Source organism: Calidris pugnax, unplaced genomic scaffold (genome assembly GCF_001431845.1).
Source record: "Calidris pugnax isolate Ruff unplaced genomic scaffold, ASM143184v1 scaffold111, whole genome shotgun sequence".
Classification (NCBI taxonomy): domain Eukaryota; kingdom Metazoa; phylum Chordata; class Aves; order Charadriiformes; family Scolopacidae; genus Calidris; species Calidris pugnax.
Genome location: NW_015090872.1, coordinates 998643 through 1015665, shown reverse-complemented (window position 1 = coordinate 1015665; position 17023 = coordinate 998643). Strand labels below are relative to the sequence as shown.

Here is a 17023-nt window from a genome sequence, read left to right as displayed (position 1 = left end):
GGCTGCGGGGCTGGGCCGGGGAGATACGGGCGGCGGTGCGGGGCGGTGCGGGGGGATCGGTGTGAAGCGGTGCAGACATGGCAGCTCAGCCCGATGTGGTGGGTACGGGGACAGCAACTGACATCGTCACACATCACATCCTGGTCTCTGAAGTTGGAGACCCAGATGTGATGGATGCACCATGCGGTGGATAAGGAACTGGCTGGATGCCCACACTCAACTATTCAATGTCCAAATGGAGACCAGTAACGAGTGGCATTCCTCGGGGGTGGGTACTGGGACCAGTGCCTTCCCCTGAGGGTAGGGACCAGATATCTTTGTCGGCAACATGGACATTGAGTGCACCCTCAGCAAGTTTGCTGACAACACCAAGCAGTGTGGTGCAGTCAGCATGATGGAGGGAAGGGATGCCATCCAGAAGGACCTGGACAGGCTTGAGAGGTGGGCCTGTGTGAACCTCATGAAGTTCAACAAGGCCAAGTGCAAGGTCCTGCACATGGGTTGGGGCAATCCCGAGCACAAATCCAGGCTGGGGATAGAAGGGATGGAGACCAGCCCTGAGGAGAAGGACCTGGGGCTGCTGCTGGATGAGAAGCTTAACATGAGCTGGCAATGTGACCTCACAGCCCAGAAAGCCAACTGCATCCCCAGCAGCGTGGCCAGCAGGGCGAGGAAGGGGATTCTGCCCCTCTGCTCTGCTCTGGTGAGACCCCACTTGCTGTGCTGTGTCCAGCTCAGGGTTCCCCAACAGAAGGACATGGACTTGTTGGAGCCCCACCTGCTAAAAACCCTGGGAAACCAAAAAACAAAGCAGTGCCAGGATTTTTCTAGAGGATAATCTTACAAGATTGTAATCAAGGAGTCTCCAGTTCCATTCCTGGGCTCACAGGTGAAGGGGAACCAAAGTAGGAATTTCTCAATTATGAAACTGATATTAGAGTTTGGCCAAACAGCATTTTCACGGCAAAAAAACCCTCAATCCTCAAAACGTGTATTCTCTTTCTCTGACCCATTTCTGTAAGTTGTCACTTTCCTGCTAACTGATAAGCAGTGAAAATTACAAGCTGTAACTGTGTGAGCAGAAGTTTGCTGGAATATAAACAATTCAGCGTAGTGCCTGAGCTGCAAATGAGCTGGAGTGATTTCCATCCAGCTGGCAGACTGACTGAGAACTGACAAAATTCGTCAACCAGCCTCAGAGGGTGTGACAGCTGATGTAATAGTCAAACACGTTAGAGTGGTGGTGAAGATGAATTAGCAAACCACAAAACCAGCCTGAAATTTTGAGTGGAAAATTATAATATACTGCCTTTCAGCCAAGGCTGAGCGTTCAGGTATGTGCCTTCTGAGTCTTCCAGCAGCTCCCACTTCCTTAGGACTTTTGTTAACATAGGAGTCACAAATAAATGTATATAAAGTATTGTTTTGCCATTTTTTACAAAGATCAGCTTAAGTAAATCACATAAACCCAAATCTGGTTAACCCCAAATTAATGATTTTTGTGTCTGGTTCTTACACCCAGCTCTGAGAAGCAGGGAAGTTAATGACAGGTGTTGTATATAATAGTGGTACTGCTTTAAATCTTAGAGGTCCGTGACATTTTGTTAGTATTCCAAAGGACTATCCAAAATTGTACATTTCAGGCCTGAAGAAACCCTTACCTTTATCTTCCCATCTGTCACTGTCCACTTGAGCTGAGCAGCAGGGTCTTTATCTGAAATGCCAAAATACACGCCTGTGAGTTCGGTTATACGGTAACAACGCAGAGAGCTGCTGCAGCTCATGCTGCTGACGGAACTGCTAACCTCACAAGTAATTCCTGCAAACATCAGACCGAACGTGACAAACAGAGGCTGAAATTGGTTGCACAAACTTTTCAGCTACATCTAACCTGAGCTTTTCTAGCAAAACTTCTCAGTTTAAACAAAGCCTCCCTTTTGTTCTATCTAAACTGTGTCTGCTCGTGCCTGGTACACTTGTGTTACAACACAGATCCCGCCGCACAGTCGATTTGTCTTTGTATGTGTGCCCTCAGAAAGCTAATTTTCTTCTCCCGGGCTTTTTGCTGTATCTGCTGCAGCAACTCCCTTTTGGCAGGTTGGTTGTTACTGGCTGGGAGCCGTTACGTGGCCACTAAGCAAAATTGGCTCTGTAATGATTGTCTTTGTTTATAATAACAACTTGTTGTATTATGGCTTCTCTTAATTCTATTTAATTTGATGTTTAATGAAAGTTAAAATAAATGTAAAAATGTGGAGAATACTGCTCGCTACCACCAGCTAATTCATTATTTAATCGGTTTAATGAAAGTTAAAATAAATGTAAAAATGTGGAGAATACTGCTCACTACCACCAGCTAATTCATTTTAAAGAAATATAAATGCGTATGTACTGCCAGGGAACAGCGACTTGTATGAAAGCTGTGTTTCACTCATGGCAATTTGAATTCAGTCGATGGGACTGAGAGGTGAAATAAAGTGGTGGTTTCAAGCCAGAGAGTGCACAAATCACTCCTCCAGCCACCAGCGAGCATCTCCTCATTGTTATTTCAGTTGTCGAGAACTGGTATCCATACGCTGCTCAACAACTTTCTCCAAAGAAGTACAGGATCCTCTCTGTGCTAAGTGCCCTCAGGAGCAGAAGATGCTCCATACTACGCTGGAACAGTCCATTAGCAACATCATTATTGTTGCCCATCTTCCATTGCATTATACATATTTCATACTGCAAGAGATTTTGACTTGGTTCCAAAAGCATCTCGGCTGTAAAAATATGACCTGAAACGCTCTGCAGCTGCAGTGGCTAAAGCTTCCCTTTCTGAACGGGAGGCAGATGAAACTATAGGGCACAGGAAAGGTCTTCTTCTGCTGAACAGATGCAACGGGGCAGCAATTGTCATTGTGACAGGGCCGTCTCGAAGTAATCCATGTAAATACTCAGTCCTTGAAATGGAACTGTCCACTAACTAAACACTAATAATCCAGGTATTACTTATAAATTCTAGCCCAATGGACCATTTAAGTGCAAAATTCAAAGCAACATTGAGACAGCCCAGTGGGCTGATCCAGAGGGAGCCAACAAACCCACTGAAGGGTTTCATTCTGCACTCTGTGGCAGCGTCCCACACTGCTTACCCCCCAGATCTCCCCAGGGGAGGAACGGAACAGAAAGATCCAAACGCATTCATTTAAATACCGGAAATCGATAATAAAAAAAATCACAAATCTTTGGGATATCAGTTGTTATTGAAAGATTTCATGTTGGGTTTTTTTGTGGGTTTTTTCGGGGGAGAGGGGGAAGACCTGTGACTTTTGTTCATCTGTGAAAGGAATGAAAAGCGATCACTGAGTCAGCTTCACCAGCAAACTTAAGAATGATACAGGATACAAACTTAAGGAGCTGAAGATGTGGAAAAACATTTCTTGCTCAACAGCTCCTTCTACTGCTCACATGTAGCACGAAGCTACCAAGGCATAACTTCATGTTTTCACGCATTGCCTGCAGAAGCAAACAATCTGCTAATATAAACAAGTATTGATCGTCTATTTAGTGTTATAATACACGGGGATTGGGTCTATGTTGCCTGTTATGCAATAAAATTGGAAATTATTTTGGGTCTAAGAGAAAAAAAGCAGCATACAACTTTCATTCACAGGCAATTAATCATGGTACCCAGAATTAAAACACAGAATAAGATATTGGAAAATGCATTCATTTTTTTTTTTTTTTTAGTCTGCACTAACTAACTAACTAACACTGTTAGCATTATCATTTCTTGATTGCAAGAAGCCTCATTTTGTAAAGATACTTACAATGATAACTTCAATAATAATAATAACAATAAAATTTATCTTTTTTATTCTGCATGCAAATTGAATTTGCTATTATTTTATGATGAACAGGGAAGATAGATACAATACTGAATGGGTCATCAGCCTTACTGGACAATTTCACTAACATGAAGCATTTCACTTGATGGAAATTTCCTTGTAAAAATGCTACTGTACTGTTACAGATGTAAAAATCTTTAAAACATCTATTTTATAATATTCTAAAATGTGGAGTATGCTTCTGTTATTATTTACTGTATTCTTCTGCTATTTGAAAAATCTTCTCAGGATTTTCAGATTCAAACAGTGTTATTAGCATAAATCAGAAGTGCACAGTAATGTAGGATACTGCAGGTTAGTCCTTTCATTGCAGGTCAGAACACCAAAACTAATATTAAAATATTCCCAGAAGCCTACAGAGCCATCTCCCTTTTCTTCTGTTAATATATAAAATCACAGTAGAAAAAATAGTACCAATGATAACTATAAAATTGTATTTTTGCATGTCAGGAATAAAACTGCAATGCAGTAAAATCTCTCTTGGTTTACTTCTCAGATGTTTTAAGAAAAAATTATTTAGAATATTCAGAATGTTCTTTGGCCGTGACAGACACAGGTCTCCAGAGGAATAATGATATAGCAAAATCAAAACCTGCTTTCTACAATAGTTTCGATAACAGGTAAATAAAGTTTTAGTTTTTCTGCCAATTACTTTTATGCTTTCTTTCGATGTCAGTTGATATAAACAACGCTTCCTAATATTGTTTCTGCAATTTTATGTTCCAGAAAATGCCAAGCATTGCAGGTAAATTCTGCCTTCTCCCTTGTAAACCCATGAGAAATCCTATTACAGGAATCTTGCTCATCTTGCATCTCCGTTGAAGAGGAACATTTACAGATGTGGAATGAAAATAGCAATTTTCCACACAAGTTGTTCTTTTCTGTTTTCCATGATTCTCAATTCCCATTCCTCATTAAAGTACATCTTCCCATCTAAAGTCTGATGCTTTTCCTTTATTTCCTGGCAGCATAAAGTGACCTTAGCATCAGTGAGAATGAGAGCTGCAGGATGCAGGGAGATTTCTGGAAAACAGAGTCATGTTTTAATAGCATCTTTTATTTAAACATAAGATTCTGCTATGGAATAGTGTGCACTGAACCACAACAGTGAAGCAGTGTATTGCTCTGCAGCTGAAGCACATCCTGGATATAATGGGAAGGTTAAATGTATGCAGGTACCTGCACACAGACAGATAAGACGAGAATGGAAATCCCAGACCTGGTTTACTGATGTTAGGGCATATAATTTCTGATTAGAAGGATATAATTTGGTGTAAATTCTACCTGAAGCTAACATTATTTCAAGAAAACAAAAATCAATGTGATTTCCCAAGTAAACTAAGGGGTATTGCCTATTAGGGTTTACATATTCTTATTTACTTTCAATATCAGAGCAAATCTACCCTGTGATACACAAAATAAGAAAATATGCCAATACTCATTTTATGGAAAAATTTAACCAGAGATGTATTTCAGAAGGAAATTCTGGAGTCTGTCAACTTACAGAAACTTGAGTTAATAAAATTCTAGAATTGCAAGAAAAATTTGGTTATTGTAGGTGAAAAGTAAAACATTTTTCTAACAGTGAGCTCACATGCTGATGTAAAGACAATCTGCGACTGGCGTAAGGAAGTGGGATGGAAAGAAGCTGATGTGAATACGATGTGATTCTGGTCTCAGTATAAGGTTACCAGTTGATGCAAATAAATAAAAGGTTCACAAAGAAATATAATACCGACAGTGACAATGAAATGCAAATGAAAAGCTGAAGCTCTGTTCCCACTGAAGTCAGTGGGAATCTTTGTTTTGGACCTTGGTGGGAGCATGATCCCACAATTTTAATTCTGAGTCCACCTCTCAAGGGCACAACATACTCTTGGAAATTCTCACTGATTTATTCTGAGGTTTCCCTGGTTAGGCCCTCTGTATCATAATTATTCAAAACACATTTTTCCCTGTCAGTTTCCAGAGATGAACACACTGAGAACTGGAGCATGACTGAAATATCGCCAAAAAAGCCCGGCAGATAAAGCTGAAGATGATCCTGACTGCCAAAGCTGCTATCTAAAGTATTCTTTCATTTAAATAGCAGCATAACTTTGCATCAGTACTGAGTGAAGACATATTTGGAAATGTTTCTAAAGGATTTGCTGGTAAATTAATGCATCACAAACTTAGCACTTTTATGAAGAACTCTAAAATATGCAAGGAAAATATAAATAGAAGCTAAGCAAATTAGAATCACTTTGAATTAGCCACAAAGTGGCAGCATTCTTACTAAATCTTTCTCAGATTTGAATGCAAATTGAAAAAAACCAACAACAAAGCAATCTTCATTTTCTTCTTCATTAATTTTTACTTGGTTTAGCAGATGTCTCGTGTCTTTGTTGTAGACTATTTAATTTGCATTAAGCAAGAGACTACAAATTTGATTTATACATTTTAATTCTTTGCATTTTTACTTTTTTCAGATAAATTTGTATGCAAAATATTATGGGCTGCATTCTGGACTAGATCCCCAGGTCAGCCAAGCCAGGCTTGTAACAAAACTGAGATGAGAGGGGAACTGAGGTTACAGGTGCCTTTTTTTGTGACTTACTCGCACGCTAAAATTAACTGTGGACTCAGCTGACTGCACAATTTAAAACAGATCCCAAGTTGCACTCAGCTTCATGCCTCTTCAAGAGGTTAGTTACAGCCACGGTAAATTTCAAAGGTGCAGCAGCGATCCAACCCTGACACCTTCCCTTGGCCATACTCTTAATATACCCTAAAAAGTAAAGCCTTTTAAAAGGCATGATAGAGATAACTCAGCTCTGGGCTACTCAAGATTTCCTTGAGCAAGCCAGGTAAATTGGTTTTCTGACTGCTTTATGGTCCCGGAATGGCATGAAGCAGGCAGCCTGTGTTCCTTTTGTCTCTGGGAATATATGATTGATTCTCACACACTGCCTCATTTTCATATGCAGCCTCAGGGACAGGCTTCTTTTACTCAGTTCAAAAGGCTGACTTATTTTCCTAGATTTTGGTGATGGAGATAGAGAAATATTCAAACAAGGATGGTGGAACAATTTTTTTAGTGGGGTATGGAGAATTTATTTAGACTTTCCTCATTTATTAAATTATAGTGTTTGTATTCATGCCTAGTGCTTGAAATTTGCTTGAAATAGGTCTGTCGATAAATAAAGATGAGGCATTCAGACCTCTAGGGCTGAAATGGGATATGTATTTTATAAGCAGCAGGAAAAGGAAGAGACTTAGGCTCTCTCTAAAGAGTCAGCACAGAAAACTGAAGGAGCATTGCTGATGTCCACTGGATACAGCCATAATCTTCCTCCAAGGGAAATACAAAAGCACAGAAAGAAATACAAAAGGAAGTAAAAAAAAAAATAAAATCAGAAACTAACTGTTAAGGACACTGGCAGAAGAAGACTTTAAAAACATTCTATGTTAGGTAATAGGGATAAGCTGATTAGAGATATTTAGATGTTGATGCTCATTGAATCATACAAGAAAGTTTGGGTTGATAAGAACTGGATGCAGTAAGAAAAGTAATAATTCCCTTATCATACAAGAAAGTTTGGGTTGATAAGAACTGGATGCAGTAAGTAATAATTCCCATACACAACTCCTACTCAAGGATGTTTTAAGTGATATCTATTCTTCTTGTGTGTCTGCAGCGACAAATGCATTTCTTTTTGTTTGTTCTCCGTCTTCTCATGGGCAATATGTCTAGTGAGATCCAAACGGCATGGTTTGTACTGAAATAGCTGCATGGGTTGGTACCTTCAGCTGCCAGAACTGTCTCCTTCCTTCCCACTTTGTGAAATATACATACCACAGCACCATCTGCTTCCCCACAACGCAGATTTGCCGCATAGGAGCTGTCTTTTAATGGGAAAAAATCATCTGACTACAAGAGAATTTTATGACTTTGTTTTATATCCACTTCCCCCCCCCACCTTGCCCCCTCCTCTAATTCCCATATCAGTCCTAGGTCTCCTGAGGCACCAGACTGTGAAGCTGACACCAGATGGGGGAATGAGCTTCAAACAGCTGCGGGCTTCCCTACTGCTGCTTCCAGCTATCAAGGATTCATTTCTGCACGTGCATACAGAAAAAGCTGGTGATGGCAAGACAATACTAAATTAACTTTTCTTCCCTGCAAGCTCCACTGCTTCCAGCATTCTCACAGCTCACAAAATCTGCCTCAAGCACCGTATCTGTTTAGAGAGGACAGAATGACTGGCAGCTGCCTTCAGCTGATGAAAAAGAAGGGAACAAAGGACGAGAGAACGCATAGAAGGAACGGAATGTATTTACACAGATCCCTCTGCAGGAGGCTGTTTATCAGATGTTACGAACTGATTTATTTATAGCTAATGACTTCTCCAAAAACATTGTTCTCTGCTGACCTTTACACTTAAATTGAAAGTCAGGAGACCTACTCTGCCAAGTAAATTAAATATTTTTAAACTAAAACACAGAGGGGAAAAAGCTTCTTGCTATATTGTGAATACATCATTAACTACTGTATCTCCTGCTTTTTTTACCACTTTATCATTGCTGGCCACTATGGACAGCTTGAATAATCTATGGATAGCTCCAGAATAACCAGTAAACTTGGTATGTGAAAAGAAAATAACCACAACTTGATTTAATATGGGAGTTGAGGACACTTAGTCAGTAATCTGATCAGTTGCTTATACTGTCAGCTCCTTATACAGGGGATCTGACTCTCAGTGGCCTGTGCAATGCCCAATCCATTAGTAATGCTCCACAAATAAGGAACAGGGATTTGCACTTTTCCAAGCTGATGTAATTAGTCACTGCTTCCTACAAAAATACTCAAAGCAATAACCAAACTGTTTCAACCTGCCGGATCCTGCCTCTTCTGACTGTCAGACCCACTCACAGGAACGTGTTGGAGCTCAGCTTACAGAATGGAGATGGCTGCACCGTCTCTGCTCTCCCGAGTAGCTCCCAACAGCAAAGCATAACGAGGTTCAGCAGTACGCAAAATGCCGGCACTCTGGAGTCATCTGTGCCCCAAAGAGACAGCGAATTCACCTCGTGCTGCCGTCAGGCCCCGTGCTGTGGGACCGAAGATGCATGTTCTGCAATTGGCTCATCAGCATCAGCAACGCCTGTCAGCGCCTTCAAACCGGGATGCTTCAGGAGTCAAAGTGTGTCCTGTCACCTTTTCCTCTCGCAATGCTAATTAGACTCTGCGCTCTGCAAGTGCACAACAGAGACACAAAAGATGTTGATGAGTCCTGTTTGTTGCTGCCCATAGAAGTTACTCTGCAGTAAATGGAAAGTGATGCTGTTTGCTGTTTGCTCGCTATATCCCGAGCTCTTGCTGGAAGAGGGAGGGGAAGGGTTTGCTCATTTCTGTGACACACAGTCCATATTCCTGCTGCTTCCCCTCGTGCCCCTGGTTCCACCTGCCCCCTCTGTAGGTGCTGGGGTGACTCAGGAAGGCCAGGACCACCGCTGATTGAGTTGACCTGCTATGGAAAAAGTGTATCAACCATACTGCTCTGTCACCAGAAGTGACAGCACAAAGAAAAAGCACCCCTTCCTCTACAGACTCTCCTAACATTTTAACTTTTAAGCATAAGAATTGTACCTCGGGATAGGCAGATCAACTGAGCAGAAACATTTTAATGTTAGAATTAATCCTGTGTTTCAGAAGTAAAACCTGAATACTGCATGTGGATAAAACAATTTCTCCTTTCTGCTCCTTGCTGTAATGGAAAAAGTAAAGTATTCAAGAAATAATTTCACAGTTTGGCTAAGCATTAACTAACAGCACTTTCTGTGTAACAAATACATGATGCTATGGATTTGGTAATGGATTAGGAGATGGCTGATGCACTTATATGAGAGGAACTGGGCTACCAGCCAAAATTTGAGTTCTGCTAGCTCTGTTCCCAACCAGGAGCTACAGGAATTAATTCCTGAATTGATGTATTTGAGGAAAGAAAAGCAAAATATCGCATAATTTGCAGAATCTGTGGGCTGTGTGCATATTCATCTGTCTTCTATGGCTGTTCTTGATCTGGCCTTTGTAGACCTGAAAACTCATAAAAGCCTTGAATCACAAAACTCTCCAGAAATGAAGTAAGCTATATTTACAACCTAACTCCTGTGGAAAAGATGGAAGATCCTCCCCACTCATTCAGTGCCTTGGAGCCTGGCACCTTTTAAAGAGCTTCCTTCAGCAAGGGTTGGTTCGAATCAGCACGTGTGAAACAGCAGAACCACAGCGAAAAAACTAAATGCCCATAGACTTGATTCCTGTAATGACATGGCATGACACATATTACTTGTAAGTCTTTGAGATATTTTCATTTTCCTAAGTTTTCTACCCAAAACTACTGGTTACAAGCACTCTAAAGAACATCTGCACAGCTGAGGTGTTAAGGAGCGGTCTAAGAAACACAAGATACGAAGCTGGAGCAGTGGCAGTAAATGTTGGCTGGCTTAAAATACAGGTTTGAGACACCACACAAAGTTCCCTTACAGCCAGTTTTAATTCAAAAGTTGAGAAGATGCAAGGAAGTTCAAGTACTTGTCCAGCAGAGTTGATGGCATGTAATAAAGGCCTCTAACCCCAATAAAGTGGGTTTTTAAAGGTTTGAAAAGTCTCACGCTGACACACATCAAGAAAGGAACTTGGGCAGAACCTCTCTGAAGAAATGAGAAACCCTCATTTCAAATGAAGATATTTACTTTAAACTTTGGCTAAATTATATTGGGGTGAAGCAATACGCATTTGAAACTGCAGTTGCCATTTTCTAAACCACTCTACTACTTCCTTAAGGTTAATAAGTTCACTGAGTCTTTATTCCTCTATGATACCAAGAGACATTTAATGAAGTCTTGTGTCTTAAAATCAGTTTTTCCAAATAGCTGAGTTCTGCTGAAAAATCTGAAATGAAAGGCTTTTTAACTGTGACCCTACTCTGGAAAGGCAGTTGAGCACATAAATAGTCTCACTGACCTTCACCCTATGCTCTGCTATATCTGGCTTTCCTGAATTTATCTTAGGATTCTACTGAAACCAAGGAGATCAGTTATCAGGGCAATGATACACCTGTTTTGGCATTTGTTTCAAAGCTGAGGACCTCACAGTTATCTGCCATTATAGCTCACTGCACAGTTAAGAAAATGGAAAAATCACATACAGAGAATAAGTACAACATGCTGTACTTTTAAGGCAAACATCAATAAACAAGTGAAAGATCTGAAGGAAGGTTTATAATAGTTCTTTCCACACCTCCTGCACTGCTGCTAAATACTAGTTCTTTTCACAGAATTTGATTCCATAGTAATTTGCTTAACTATTTAATAACATTAATAGCTGTGTGTTTAAAAGTATAAATAGCATAATTTCACTGCTGTGCTGTTGAACTATATTTTGTTGCTTTTAACTCCTTACACACAGTAAAGGCTGTAGAAAGACAGGAGTGTAAAGGTGTGTAGCTATATTGGCCTTTTCCTCAGTGGCAGAAGCAGTTCAAGAGGCTGCCACTGTCACACTGCAATTCTGTTTTCTCACTGTTCCTGCACAATTCCTTAACACCATTCTGTTTCCTGACAGCCTGAAGATCTAGTTTTAAAAAATGCCCAAGATTATTCTTCTTTATATTAGAATTCTATAAATATTTTTAACGCTATTGAAAATGTCAGAGTTGCAAAAAATACTGTGTAATCAAATGGCATTTCTTTTCTGTTTTTCATAAAAAATAAATTTTTCCTTTAAACGTTTAAAAAATTACACTACTTTTTTTTTTTGTGGAAAACTGTTTCCCTGGCCATCTTTTAAATATAAATCCTTTGAAGGAACACCAAATAGTCCTGCATTAAAAGTATTTAGGTGAAATGCCACATATGGATATGACAACTGAATCCAATCTCTTCTGTAAGATGCAAATTTTTTAACGACTCTTAAATAGCCTTCATTGGAATCATACTTACTGACTGAACTCAGCTTATGACGAGAGGCAGGAGATCAACAACTACTACATTTATATTAACAACACGGAGGAAGATTTTAACATACAAGTAGAAATGAGACAAACGATAGATAATTTTGCCCTTTGTTTTCAAAATGGTCTTTGTTTTCTCTCACCCTCAAATGGTATTTTACAGAGGTTCTCTAGGGTTACATCTGGAATGAGGAAAATATGGCTGAAAGGATTTAATTTATCTTTAAAATAAGAGCCAGTATGTCATTCAGACAGGAAAGCAAGCCAGGGATGAATGTTTGATATAAAAATTTATGAAACATGAAATGGGCTTTAATAGTAAGTCTGTGAAGTCTTGAAACAATAGGTCTCTCTGGAGTGGCAGAGTCCTATTTTTATGGTGCTTTGATAGGTGGGAAGGTGATAAAAGTGTTGTGTATGAGGAAAGAATTAAAAATGTAATTGAACATGGTTCATAAATCCATGAAGATTTGAAAGCTACACTCCGGATACTAATTCCTGCTGGGAAATGTTTCTATTTAGTTACACTGTAAAGGTTAATAGTAAATACAATCTTGCATCTGCAAATCTCTGGTTTATTTTTCTTCTAAGAAATGACCTACCATTGACCTTATGTTATCCATCATTTGATGATTATGTCTGCATTTTCCAGTAAAAACCGCACTTCCCTTTTTTGATTAAATTAGACTGTGAGCTCAGATTTTGATTTATATGGAGTAGCAATGCCTCATTCTTCCAGGACTGAAAATGTCCTCGTTTAAGATCAGATCAGAAGATGGGATGAAAGCCTTTTATAATTTTGAAAGGAATCAGTCTTAATAAAATGTCCTCGTTTAAGATCAGATCAGAAGATGGGATGAAAGCCTTTTATAATTTTGAAAGGAATCAGTCTTTTTAGGCCAGTCACTACATTTCTGTTATTAATCACAAAGATGGAGATGTATAAAAGAAGATACTTTTAAATCTATACTAAAATTCTGAGAATTCTACATTGACAAATGGCTATTAATAAGAGAAGAGTATAAAGAAAAAAGCAAAGAGAAATGTTAAAAATGAGACCTTCTGGCTCACTGCTTTCACAGTTTGCAACTATGAAGGGACACTGAGGGAGCTAAGGCAGACTTACAGAAACTTGAGTTAATAAAATTCTAGAATTGCAAGAAAAATTTGGTTATTGTAGGTGAAAAGTAAAACATTTTTCTAACAGTGAGCTCACATGCTGATGTAAAGACAATCTGCGACTGGCGTAAGGAAGTGGGATGGAAAGAAGCTGATGTGAATACGATGTGATTCTGGTCTCAGTATAAGGTTACCAGTTGATGCAAATAAATAAAAGGTTCACAAAGAAATATAATACCGACGGTGACAATGAAATGCAAATGAAAAGCTGAAGCTCTGTTCCCACTGAAGTCAGTGGGAATCTTTGTTTTGGACCTTGGTGGGAGCATGATCCCACAATTTTAATTCTGAGTCCACCTCTCAAGGGCACAACATACTCTTGGAAATTCTCACTGATTTATTCTGAGGTTTCCCTGGTTAGGCCCTCTGTATCATAATTATTCAAAACACATTTTTCCCTGTCAGTTTCCAGAGATGAACACACTGAGAACTGGAGCATGACTGAAATATCGCCAAAAAAGCCCGGCAGATAAAGCTGAAGATGATCCTGACTGCCAAAGCTGCTATCTAAAGTATTCTTTCATTTAAATAGCAGCATAACTTTGCATCAGTACTGAGTGAAGACATATTTGGAAATGTTTCTAAAGGATTTGCTGGTAAATTAATGCATCACAAACTTAGCACTTTTATGAAGAACTCTAAAATATGCAAGGAAAATATAAATAGAAGCTAAGCAAATTAGAATCACTTTGAATTAGCCACAAAGTGGCAGCATTCTTACTAAATCTTTCTCAGATTTGAATGCAAATTGAAAAAAACCAACAACAAAGCAATCTTCATTTTCTTCTTCATTAATTTTTACTTGGTTTAGCAGATGTCTCGTGTCTTTGTTGTAGACTATTTAATTTGCATTAAGCAAGAGACTACAAATTTGATTTATACATTTTAATTCTTTGCATTTTTACTTTTTTCAGATAAATTTGTATGCAAAATATTATGGGCTGCATTCTGGACTAGATCCCCAGGTCAGCCAAGCCAGGCTTGTAACAAAACTGAGATGAGAGGGGAACTGAGGTTACAGGTGCCTTTTTTTGTGACTTACTCGCACGCTAAAATTAACTGTGGACTCAGCTGACTGCACAATTTAAAACAGATCCCAAGTTGCACTCAGCTTCATGCCTCTTCAAGAGGTTAGTTACAGCCACGGTAAATTTCAAAGGTGCAGCAGCGATCCAACCCTGACACCTTCCCTTGGCCATACTCTTAATATACCCTAAAAAGTAAAGCCTTTTAAAAGGCATGATAGAGATAACTCAGCTCTGGGCTACTCAAGATTTCCTTGAGCAAGCCAGGTAAATTGGTTTTCTGACTGCTTTATGGTCCCCGAATGGCATGAAGCAGGCAGCCTGTGTTCCTTTTGTCTCTGGGAATATATGATTGATTCTCACACACTGCCTCATTTTCATATGCAGCCTCAGGGACAGGCTTCTTTTACTCAGTTCAAAAGGCTGACTTATTTTCCTAGATTTTGGTGATGGAGATAGAGAAATATTCAAACAAGGATGGTGGAACAATTTTTTTAGTGGGGTATGGAGAATTTATTTAGACTTTCCTCATTTATTAAATTATAGTGTTTGTATTCATGCCTAGTGCTTGAAATTTGCTTGAAATAGGTCTGTCGATAAATAAAGATGAGGCATTCAGACCTCTAGGGCTGAAATGGGATATGTATTTTATAAGCAGCAGGAAAAGGAAGAGACTTAGGCTCTCTCTAAAGAGTCGGCACAGAAAACTGAAGGAGCATTGCTGATGTCCACTGGATACAGCCATAATCTTCCTCCAAGGGAAATACAAAAGCACAGAAAGAAATACAAAAGGAAGTAAAAAAAAAAATAAAATCAGAAACTAACTGTTAAGGACACTGGCAGAAGAAGACTTTAAAAACATTCTATGTTAGGTAATAGGGATAAGCTGATTAGAGATATTTAGATGTTGATGCTCATTGAATCGTACAAGAAAGTTTGGGTTGATAAGAACTGGATGCAGTAAGAAAAGTAATAATTCCCTTACACAACTCCTACTCAAGGATGTTTTAAGTGATATCTATTCTTCTTGTGTGTCTGCAGCGACAAATGCATTTCTTTTTGTTTGTTCTCCGTCTTCTCATGGGCAATATGTCTAGTGAGATCCAAACGGCATGGTTTGTACTGAAATAGCTGCATGGGTTGGTACCTTCAGCTGCCAGAACTGTCTCCTTCCTTCCCACTTTGTGAAATATACATACCACAGCACCATCTGCTTCCCCACAATGCAGATTTGCCGCATAGGAGCTGTCTTTTAATGGGAAAAAATCATCTGACTACAAGAGAATTTTATGACTTTGTTTTATATCCACTTCCCCCCCCCACCTTGCCCCCTCCTCTAATTCCCATATCAGTCCTAGGTCTCCTGAGGCACCAGACTGTGAAGCTGACACCAGATGGGGGAATGAGCTTCAAACAGCTGCGGGCTTCCCTACTGCTGCTTCCAGCTATCAAGGATTCATTTCTGCACGTGCATACAGAAAAAGCTGGTGATGGCAAGACAATACTAAATTAACTTTTCTTCCCTGCAAGCTCCACTGCTTCCAGCATTCTCACAGCTCACAAAATCTGCCTCAAGCACCGTATCTGTTTAGAGAGGACAGAATGACTGGCAGCTGCCTTCAGCTGATGAAAAAGAAGGGAACAAAGGACGAGAGAACGCATAGAAGGAACGGAATGTATTTACACAGATCCCTCTGCAGGAGGCTGTTTATCAGATGTTACGAACTGATTTATTTATAGCTAATGACTTCTCCAAAAACATTGTTCTCTGCTGACCTTTACACTTAAATTGAAAGTCAGGAGACCTACTCTGCCAAGTAAATTAAATATTTTTAAACTAAAACACAGAGGGGAAAAAGCTTCTTGCTATATTGTGAATACATCATTAACTACTGTATCTCCTGCTTTTTTTACCACTTTATCATTGCTGGCCACTATGGACAGCTTGAATAATCTATGGATAGCTCCAGAATAACCAGTAAACTTGGTATGTGAAAAGAAAATAACCACAACTTGATTTAATATGGGAGTTGAGGACACTTAGTCAGTAATCTGATCAGTTGCTTATACTGTCAGCTCCTTATACAGGGGATCTGACTCTCAGTGGCCTGTGCAATGCCCAATCCATTAGTAATGCTCCACAAATAAGGAACAGGGATTTGCACTTTTCCAAGCTGATGTAATTAGTCACTGCTTCCTACAAAAATACTCAAAGCAATAACCAAACTGTTTCAACCTGCCGGATCCTGCCTCTTCTGACTGTCAGACCCACTCACAGGAACGTGTTGGAGCTCAGCTTACAGAATGGAGATGGCTGCACCGTCTCTGCTCTCCCGAGTAGCTCCCAACAGCAAAGCATAACAAGGTTCAGCAGTACGCAAAATGCCGGCACTCTGGAGTCATCTGTGCCCCAAAGAGACAGCGAATTCACCTCGTGCTGCCGTCAGGCCCCGTGCTGTGGGACCGAAGATGCATGTTCTGCAATTGGCTCATCAGCATCAGCAACGCCTGTCAGCGCCTTCAAACCGGGATGCTTCAGGAGTCAAAGTGTGTCCTGTCACCTTTTCCTCTCGCAATGCTAATTAGACTCTGCGCTCTGCAAGTGCACAACAGAGACACAAAAGATGTTGATGAGTCCTGTTTGTTGCTGCCCATAGAAGTTACTCTGCAGTAAATGGAAAGTGATGCTGTTTGCTGTTTGCTCGCTATATCCCGAGCTCTTGCTGGAAGAGGGAGGGGAAGGGTTTGCTCATTTCTGTGACACACAGTCCATATTCCTGCTGCTTCCCCTCGTGCCCCTGGTTCCACCTGCCCCCTCTGTAGGTGCTGGGGTGACTCAGGAAGGCCAGGACCACCGCTGATTGAGTTGACCTGCTATGGAAAAAGTGTATCAACCATACTGCTCTGTCACCAGAAGTGACAGCACAAAGAA

General features: G+C 40.0%; 1 protein-coding gene across 1 annotated transcript in view; it reads right to left on the bottom strand.

Moving 5' to 3' along the window:
- Positions 1 to 8906, bottom strand: part of PPM1L (protein phosphatase, Mg2+/Mn2+ dependent 1L) — a 111244-nt gene extending 102338 nt beyond the window's left edge. The window contains exons 1-2 of the mRNA XM_014945934.1: positions 8831 to 8906; positions 1662 to 1714 (exon numbers count right to left, since the gene is read on the bottom strand). Coding sequence (XP_014801420.1) covers positions 1662 to 1714; positions 8831 to 8888 — 111 coding nt within the window. The 5' untranslated portion in view covers positions 8889 to 8906. The remainder of the gene's footprint in view (positions 1 to 1661; positions 1715 to 8830) is intronic.
- Between the last annotated feature and the right edge of the window lie 8117 nt (positions 8907 to 17023).